This window comes from Protobothrops mucrosquamatus, unplaced genomic scaffold (genome assembly GCF_001527695.2).
Source record: "Protobothrops mucrosquamatus isolate PMUCROS unplaced genomic scaffold, P.Mucros_1.0 scaffold1377, whole genome shotgun sequence".
Lineage (NCBI taxonomy): Eukaryota > Metazoa > Chordata > Lepidosauria > Squamata > Viperidae > Protobothrops > Protobothrops mucrosquamatus.
Window position 1 is genome coordinate 391,875 of NW_015387566.1, and position 9,776 is coordinate 401,650.

Consider the following 9,776-nt stretch of genomic DNA (forward strand, 5'->3'; position numbering starts at 1 on the left):
AATACATCTGGGTCCAGGGAAGGCTTCTTAAGGAGGGGCCTCACCAAGTGTCTGGATTTTGATTACATGACCATGGTGAAGATGCAATGGTTTTAAGTGTAAAAAATTGTCATAAGTCACTCTTTCAGTGCCATTACAACTTCAAACGTTCACTAGCCAAACTTGTAAGTCAAGGACTACCTGTACTGCACTCAAAGAGCCCAGTTAGGTGATATACTTCTCACCCCCTTCAGACAATACAGAGAAACGGGGATGTAGGATCAGTATATCAATTACATCTCAGCCCATATCCCCTAATGATTTCACCCAGTAGTTTCATATAAACATTGAATACTATCAAAGAAAGACAGCATCTTGGGGCATGCCATAGTAAGACTCCAGAGGACCAACCCACAGTCTCTTAGTACGAATCTTGGGAACATACTATTAAAAGCACAAGTGTTACATAAAAGTACCCCCAATTCATACAGCTGATCAAGGACAATACTTCTATCAATTGACAAAGCCAGAAGAAAACCAAATGAAAAACACAGTTTCTCTCCTGTAAAGGTCAGCCAAATCAAGGCCAATTTTTTCACATAATCCAGATGAAACACAGTCATTGCTAAGAACACTTTCAGTTGGATCACCACCCTCCTCTGGATTCCTTTACTCAGAAAGAGATATTTGCCTTTTTGGCCCAGAACAAACAACTTTCTGAAAAGAGTAGTCAAAGCATCAACCCCCTCCTCGAAATAATTTAATTGATCAAGATGACTATCTTATTGGGCAAGAGTCAACATTTGCAGTCTGGATCCTCAGCTTACAAAATTTAGACTGTTCCCACAAAACTAGACAAGAGGCTGCCTCAGACACTCCATTTGAATGTGAAACGATGGTAGCATTTACTAATTATGGATTACTTTACCTTGGCATGTCTTGCAAATCTCCACATAGCACAGTGGGCCTTTGATAGGTCTAATACTAATCTGCATGTAACTTTAAAAACCTCTGTAGATTTGTTACTTGAGAATGCAATAAAGCTTCAAGAAAGTCCTTTTTACCATCCTCACTGTAATATAGCAGGTGCAATGACCCAGATGTTTCATTCAACCTCAGTAGTATTCTAGACAGTAGTATTCTCTTTGTTTCCCTGATTGTAGTTACTAGCAAAAATCTAAGCCCTGGTGAAGGGCAATGTCAGCAATCATGTCAATTGCCCCTAAAATCTTACTGGATCTCATAATTTCAGAGGAAAGACTGTTTTAATGTGTTTCCTAGTCCTGCATATTTCACCACAAAATGGTAGGAACATGACAAATGAGTGATTTCAATCCTAATTACATCCAGACTGCCTATGCCAACACCTGAAGCAAAATCTAAATTAAGGGTGTGTCTGTGATACATTTCTGTTAATTTACTTTAAGGGTAACTCCCACTGGTATTGATTAAAAGCTGGGGTCAAAAGATTGTAGAGAAGTATCCTGAGCATACTTTGTGTTCTGCTTCTGTGGGCAGAATAACAAAGTGGTATCAAAAGTGGCTACAGATTGCTGGCTTCTGGTTTTGACGTCACGATGATGCAGACACAGGAAGATGGGACTCGATTTTGCCCCGCTAGGGGATCCTGGAAAGGGGCGAAAGTCACCCTGTAGAGGCGATAAGCAAGGAGGGGACCCTCGCTGATCGTGGGGAGGCAGCAGCCCTCCTGTTTGATCCGAGGAAGCCCTCCAAACTGGCAGGGGAAAGACTGGCTACATTCGCATAGTGTAGCCAGTCAAAAGCTGCTCACAATGAAAGACAATAAGCACCAACAAGCAATCTTACAGCAACGTGGATGAAACTGGNTTCCTGAAAAACTGCCCAAAGCACTCTCCCTAATGAGAGGGGGAAGGGGAATTTCTGCCCCATTCCCTCAGGAAAAGAAAAGCAGCGAATTAATTACTTGGGGAAAATGGAGAAACCTACAAGACTAATTTGGAGTTAATATATATAGATGGTTTGGAAATTTGGGGACTAAAAGTGCTTTTGAAAAGTTTACAATATAAGTTTTGGATTTAAAAACTGAAAACGGCATTAATGAAATCTAGTGGTGAATTATGGCACTACAACTTATTATGCCTAAAAAAAAAACTGGCTTGAAGCCCAGAATTAGTAAGACTTTGGCTGGCCTTGGAAGCTTTCATTTTTTAAGATTGCAGCTGAGAAAAGGGAACAGACTTGGGGGCTGCTTATCTGTGTGGCAGAGATGATAAACTACTCTAAAATTGGCCTGTCTGAACTATGAACACAAATACTTTCAGACTGTATTGTGGAACTATTTTCCTGTAGAAGAAACATACACTATTGTCTGATATGATGGAACATTTTGGATTATAAATCTTGATTGATAAACAATCTTTAATGGTTCTTTCTTCTCCCTGGACAGAAAGGATATATTTCTCATTGGACAGAAAAATTTGAATTTTACTTATATTTGCTTAGGGGAGGTTTAAGAACAGATTGATAAGTGGGTTGGGTAATCTGGAGCTCCAATGACAATTAACTGAAACTTTCTAAACTCTTAAAACATATTTCTATAAAGGCCACTTACAAAAAATAAAATGGATGTTCCATATTTAGCTCTAAATGGTAAAAAACCATCCTTAAAAATAACAAAGGAAATAAAAGAACAATTTTCTAAGTTAAATCTACAAACTCAGGAAATAACTAAAGAGAAGGAACTAGGAACCCAGAAAATAGAAGGAAAACTAGAGAATGCTGACACAAATACAGAGGATCTAAAGGAAGAAACTAATAGCCAGACTCAGACAAATGAAGACTTAGAAGACATAACGATAATATTGGAAATGGAAAAGACATTCTACCAACCAAGATTTCAGAGTATACTGGAGGATAAGGAAGGAGAGCCGATGGAATGGAAGATAGAGCCATTAACAGAACTGTGGGGAACTGGAGAAGGAGGAAGGCTGTTTAATAAATATCAGTGGGCTAGCTCTTCCAAAAATAAAGTACTTTAACTAAATTGTTTCTCTTGTTCCAAATAATATACACAAAAATAGAGGAAGAATTATTTGATGATCCAAATGCACTGACTTGGAAAGTTAATTGGCAAAGGAAGAAAGCTAGAGTAAGACTGAAGAAAACAGAAGCTTTGACCTATTAGAGGGACTGTTATATTATTAATTAGATGTTTGAATATGGTTAAGAATATATTGCTAGAAATAGAAGTATTATTATAACTAGATAGATAAGATTTGTAATCAGAATACCATATCTTGGTATGAAAAGGAAAATAAGAAAATGCTAAGAAGTTTGAATAAGGGATGCTTTTGGTTACCCAAATATAACTTGTTTTGAAATTATAAATGATTGGGATATTTTGAACATGGATGGGAAATTAAAATTGAAAAAAGCAAAAATAGGATATGGACTGAATAAATGGATATTGAGTGCAAATGCAATTAAGATATGTTTTGGTTAGAAAGGATATTCTAAACTGATATTATTGATACTATTAGAAAACTGTAACAAATGCTGATATTCAACTGTATATTTATTAACAATAAGAACTGTATTTGCTTAGTGTGGAAAAATGTCTATTACCGGAAGAAGAGAGGATGTATTGGATGGTGTAATATTGGATTTAGTTTGAAGAAGCTTATATGTACCACAGAATTATTAATGGACTCAGTCATCACATTGTCTATTAAGCACTTGATTGTAAAAATAGAAAATTAATAAAATATATTTTAAAAAAGTGGCTACAGATTGCTGAGCTCAGACTAACTAGAAAAACTCAGCAGTCAGTGCATAAAGGATGGGGAAGTAGAAACCGCCACAGAAAATAAGCCTAAGATATATTTGTAATGAAACGTTGCATGCCACTCCCGCCATCACCACCTTTATTTTTCTTAGTAGGCCTTACACGGCACTGGAAAAGATGGGAATAACTTCTGGCTTTCCACAGCAGACTCGGCAGATGATTAAAAAGTCAGAAGACTCTCAAGTTCTTCTTTTGCAATTCATGGTAGGAGAAGAAACTCCTGTTTTGGAGCGAGTCCTGATTTATTGAATTGACAATGACTAACAAGACATTTTTTCTTTCATCTCTTTGGAGGATGCACTCCAAGTTGGTAACATGAGTTTTTTTTAAAAAAAACAAAAAAAACCCAAAACCTGCACTAATGTCTTAAGTTAGTAAATCAAGGAACTGTGAATTTGGAGATTCAGAAGATGAGATGAAACTTGTATTTTGTGTTAGTGCTAAATTGCCAAAAGAGAGACTATTAAGGGACTCTGATTTGGAATTACTGTAAGCAATGTTGGTGTCAGCCTGAGATACATGTTACTGTTCATTCTCCAATTAATGCTTGTCCACAATCACCTCAGTGTGGTAATCTAGCTTGCTTGCTACTTTATGTTTCAAAGAGCCAAACATTTCCATTAACATAGGGGTAGCTGATTAAACAAGAGCATCTTTCATTATGTGACTTGAACAAGAGATCACAATGTCACCATCTTACCTGATTTGCTCTATCTACATTATCCCTAAAAGGGAAAAATGCATCAGAGCTTAGTGAGACACCATTTAATTTTCCAATCCAGGCCCTTTTTTCTGCTTCTGTAAGCAAACTGGGGACTTCCTCAAATTGTGCCTTCCACTTCACAAAATCTTCACCCTGTAAAAATGTATTTTTAATCATCTGCTAGATGGAGGAAATCTCAATCATATAAACATGGCAAATACAGTGACAATGAAATATATTAAGCAGTGAGTCAAGTTGTCATCTTTGGTGATTAGATGTGCCACTGCCTTACAGGAGGATTCCTAAAAATGAAGACATGGCTCTTTCAGGTGGATCACTGTTGAGTCCTTAAGAATGAGTTGCTATTCCATAAGCCATGCCAGATACCCCCATGCCTTTTTTGGAAGAGAATATACTTGGAATATATGTACACTCTAGGAAGCACAATATTCTTGAGGACTCTGTACCAGGCCCCTGAGGACAGGGCTAGTAAGGAAGGGAGGGATATGGTAGTAGGTACTAATGGGGAAAGATAATGTTGATCAAAAGCCTTTGGAATATCCATGAGTTTCCCAAATATTTTCCAAGAATCCCACACATATGGGTCTTAGAATAATTTGCATCTGCTATAGTCAAATTAGATTTCACATAAATAGGTACTTTTACTGGTCTAAGGCTAATCCGGGCAGAATGTTTTTGCCCTCAATCATTAGTGATGGTTCTACAAAAGGGTTCCCTTCTCAAAGGAAGTTTAACTAGTTTAAGTAATTGGTACAGGTAGTCCTTGAGTTTAACAGTTCACTTAGCGATGGTTCAAAGTTATGACATCCCTGCCAAAAGTACTCCCTGGTCTCGAAGTTATGTATGTTGCAATATACATATTCAAACTTATGACATCCCTGCCAACTGTACTTCCTGGTCCCAAAGTTATGTATGTTGCATCATACTGTCGCCCTTACGACTGACCATAACTGACTGTAACATGGTGCCTATTCCCCCCCCCCTATCCTGCTCTGTTGGGTGGCCACAAGCACTGGGCCAGTTTTCCTAGCTCATTAGGTTCCACGTGTTCCTCCACACCCTGTCACTGATCACTCACTTACCTATTGAAGATCTTCAGAGCTCCAGAACAGGCTGGGCAACACAGCAGCAAAGCAGCTATCATTTTCTTGGATGCTGTTAAAGCTGGGTTTTTTCCTTAGATCTCATGTTCTTACACATACTTGTTTTTGCACACACTGCATGCGGCAGGCCGAATTGGATTGCCAGGCTCTCCATTCTCATGCCTGAACCTTGCCAATTGTGCTGCCAGAGATAAGAGAAATGGAGAGCTTGGTGCTTTGATTTGGCCTGCTGTGTATGTCACAGTGAAGATCAGGAAAACAGGGAAGCGTCTGCAGGCTGTGGGGTCTCCCCAAGAGAAGGAACTCTCACCATGGATGCGAGCAGCTATGGGGGTGCCCTCCTGCTGCTGCCAGAGAGTGCAGCCTAGGCTCCAGCATCCAAGGCACCAGAGGGGAACAAACAAGGGTGGCATGGGGATCCCAGGCATGGTGTCTGGTGGCAGCTCTGACCTGGTTCGCTATGAGGAGTTTGGACATCCCTGGCGATGGCACTGCTGCGAGTGACTCAATTCTTCTGCTGCCACTCTGCCCGGCTGCCCAACTGCCCACGGTCTTGCCTCCTCTAGCCCAAACTAGCTTTCTGGTCTCAATCCTCAACACGGCTCATTTAAATCAGTTACCCAGCAGCACATAAAGGGTGCCTCGGTGCTGCCCAGGCTGGAACCAAAGGAGGCCTACAGGGACATGGTAGATCTTCTTACAGACGATTCCATCCGTGTGCAAAAATGAGCCTATGTAAGAACGCGAGATCTGAGGAAAAAAAGCAGCTTTGCCAGCATCTGAGAAAAAGTTGCCCACTGCATGGCCCAGACTGTTCAAAAGATAAGTGAGTGATTGGTAATAGGGGGTTGGTGTGGAGAAGGCACAAGCAGCTCTGGAGACCCTGAGGGGTGGGAAGCAACCATGAGATATCTCAGTGGGTGGGGGGAGGCCTTGAGATGCTGGAAGCAGGTGGTCCTGTTCCTGCACTAGGCCTCCTATGATATTCGTTACCCCTGAAGAACCCCATCTGCACTTAACTACCCATGCATATGATTAACCTATGAATTGGGGAGGGATGAGGCTCGTTTATTTAATGTGATTCAGTTAATGTTACAACCTTAATGGGCAGGCTTCATTACGATTGTATCTCGAGGACTACCAATTAGCATGTTCTCAATCATCATTTTCAAAAAACAGACACATTTTTATGCAGTCCAGACAAAATCTCAGGGATTAGCAACATCAAAAGCCTTTATGGACTGATATGGAAAAGCTATGAAACTGGTGGTCCCAATATTATTCTCTTCTAGTAATCCTTCCAAGGGTATGTTAAATAAACAGAAACATGAATAATTTTTTTAGGAAGATATGACAAATGTTATCAAAGTTACCCATCACTTCTGGAATTTAGCTGCTATGAAGGACCAGAACCAGCACAAAATAATGACCTTGTGTTCTATTCTAGACTCTCCCCCAAAATGTAGAAAAAAATAATAGCCGATAAGTGTCCCAAACCTTTGAAAAAACAGACTAACTTCAACAATACTCATTCCGATATGATCCTAATTTGAATATGCATACCATATTTTTGAATAAAGCAAGGATGAATTTCAATGGTTGAAACTCTTGTTTTAAATCATAGTTCATTAGGAACAAACGATTATATGGATCAGTGTTTTTCAAATTTGACAACTCTGATGAGTGGACTTCAACTCCCAGAATTGGAGCTGAGCTTCTCACGATTCTGTCTGGAAAATTCTGGGTTGAAGTCTACATATGATTTTAGAGTTGTTTCCAGTGATGTGCCTGATTGCTTTACCTCACCAATGGTCCCAGTAACATATTGATCAATAGCATTGGAGATCTCTGCTCTTTTAACTCCAGTTTTGAACTTCATGGAAAGCACTCGTGGGTGATGTCTGAGCCACCAGAATGTTGCCTTCTCTCCAGCCAGGCGGGTACAGTGGATACGGGATTGCTGCCCTGCCCCAATTCCAATCACCTAAAACACATGAAACAATATAATTAAAAGGCATATGAAAAATTTTGTATATACTTCATTATGTCAGTATCACTAAAGGTCATGACAGTAGAATCATATTTTGTTTTCCTTACAGCTTTACTAGTAGACAAAGAGTTTTATTATTTCAAATCATAGCTTTTCAAGTTAATAGTACAAACTATAAACTTAGGACCTTCTCACTACTCAACTTTTGTTGCTCGGTCCTTTTATTTGTAAAATTATCTTATTTCCGATAAGCTACATTTCTCCTCCAGTGTCTGCAGCAGTAGCAGCAGCAGCAGCCTCTGCTTACTCAGCAGAAAATAATTATTCAGTTGTCTCACTTTGTAATCCTCTCTCAGGCCTTTTAGAATGAATACTACATACCACTTAAATCAGGGGTGTCAAACTCGCCATGTCACGTTACGTGACGTGTCGTAACGTATCGTGACTTTTTCCCCATTGCTGGAGCTGGGGTGGGCCCGGTTTTGGCATGACGTATCCGGCCCGTGGGCCAGCAGTTTGATACCCCTGACTTAAAGGGAACATTTTTTAGGGAGCTCCTGCCTGAGCTTCTCCACTGATGTCACATTAACTGACTCTCTGGAAACTGACTGCCTTTTACTCGTTCTATAGGCACTGCAGGAGATTCAACAAGAAGCAAAATAAGTCTCAGGATTCATCTCTTGGAATGAAAAGGAAATCCAGGGATACCTTTTCACCCCATACCTAATCCCTTAGACCAGAGCTCCCCAACCTTTCTAGGTTGGCAGCCCGAAGGGAAAGGGAGGAGTAGGGAAATGTGTGCACTCCTCCTACGTGCGCACATGCAAACAGGCGTGCGCACAGCAGGGGCGCTAGCATTTGCGTGCAGGCACAAGAGGGCCACATGCACCCGTGGGGCTGGCACCTATGTGCATGCGCAAACAGGCCACTAATCCCTGCATGCATGCACAAACAAGCCACTAGCACTAACATGCATGTGCAAACGGGCTACTAGCGCCCCTGCGCATGTGCAAATGGGGCCACTAGCCATTCCTGCGGCCTGGTGGCCAAAAGGACTCGGCCCGGTACTGGGCCTCGGCCCATAGATTGGGGACCCCTGCCTTAGACTACAAACTGCTCAGATTATTGTTCCTTCTCCTTGTTGAACTCTGCTGCAAAATTTCCTTGTATATCAAGCTATAAACCCTACTGCCTTTAGGACCGCAGCGTGCTTCTAACTTGCCAATAGAGAGGGGAGGAATTATATATATATATATAATTCTGTCTTTTAAACTATATCAAAAATTGAAATAAAATACGAATCAAACTCTTAATTGAAAAAGCTTTAAGATACTCAGCCCTATCCCTTGGTGACCTCATTTGTCATATACCTCCTGTAGTTCTTGCAGGTTTGACCCATTCCTCTTTAAGAAGCCAAATCTATGTCTGCTTTTAGGCATACCATCCACTATCACTAAACACATAACTATCTTTTTAAGCTGTGGTCATTTTGTGGATATATTTGTGCTCATTAACCATCATCACTCTTTAATTCTATAGTCTAGCAGGCAAATCTCTGCCTATGCATAAAACTATTAAAACGTCATTAATCTAGGTCAGGGGTTCCCAACCGGGGGTGCGAGACAATATTCCAGGGGATGCAAAAACTTGGATTTTCAAAATTATAGTGTATATGCATAATTTGTTGCCGTTATTTCAAACTTTTGTAAGGGGTGCGAGAATATATCAGAAGTGTTCTAGAGGTGCACGATATAGAAAAGGTTGGGAGCTGCTGATTTAGGTACAGACAAAACAAGAAATTAGCTCAAGCCTCACTATATATGTGTATAATCCAAATATACTAATCAAGTATATGAGTGTCTAAAATGACCTGAGATCTGTCATTTCAAATTGAAAGAGTGTACATCAGCAAAAGATCTTTGTTCTGGATGATTCCCTTAGTACATTTTCATTAAGTACTACAGGTGAAACTCGAAAAATTAGAATATCGTGCAAAAGTTCATTTATTTCAGTAATGCAACTTAAAAGGTGAACCTAATATATGAGATAGACTCATTACATGCAAAGCAAGATAGTTCAAGCCGTGATGTGTCATAACTGTGATGATTATGGCTTACAGCTCATGAAAACCCCAAATCCACAATCTCAGAAAAT

The 9,776-nt window shown here is 40.1% G+C and overlaps 1 protein-coding gene across 1 annotated transcript in view; it reads right to left on the minus strand.

Annotated features, from left to right (window-relative positions):
* The window catches only part of ATIC (5-aminoimidazole-4-carboxamide ribonucleotide formyltransferase/IMP cyclohydrolase), a 67,198-nt gene that overhangs the window by 2,172 nt on the left and 55,250 nt on the right, over positions 1-9,776 (minus strand). The window contains exons 14-15 of the mRNA XM_015821654.1: positions 7,434-7,616; positions 4,506-4,661 (exon numbers count right to left, since the gene is read on the minus strand). Coding sequence (XP_015677140.1) covers positions 4,506-4,661; positions 7,434-7,616 — 339 coding nt within the window. The remainder of the gene's footprint in view (positions 1-4,505; positions 4,662-7,433; positions 7,617-9,776) is intronic.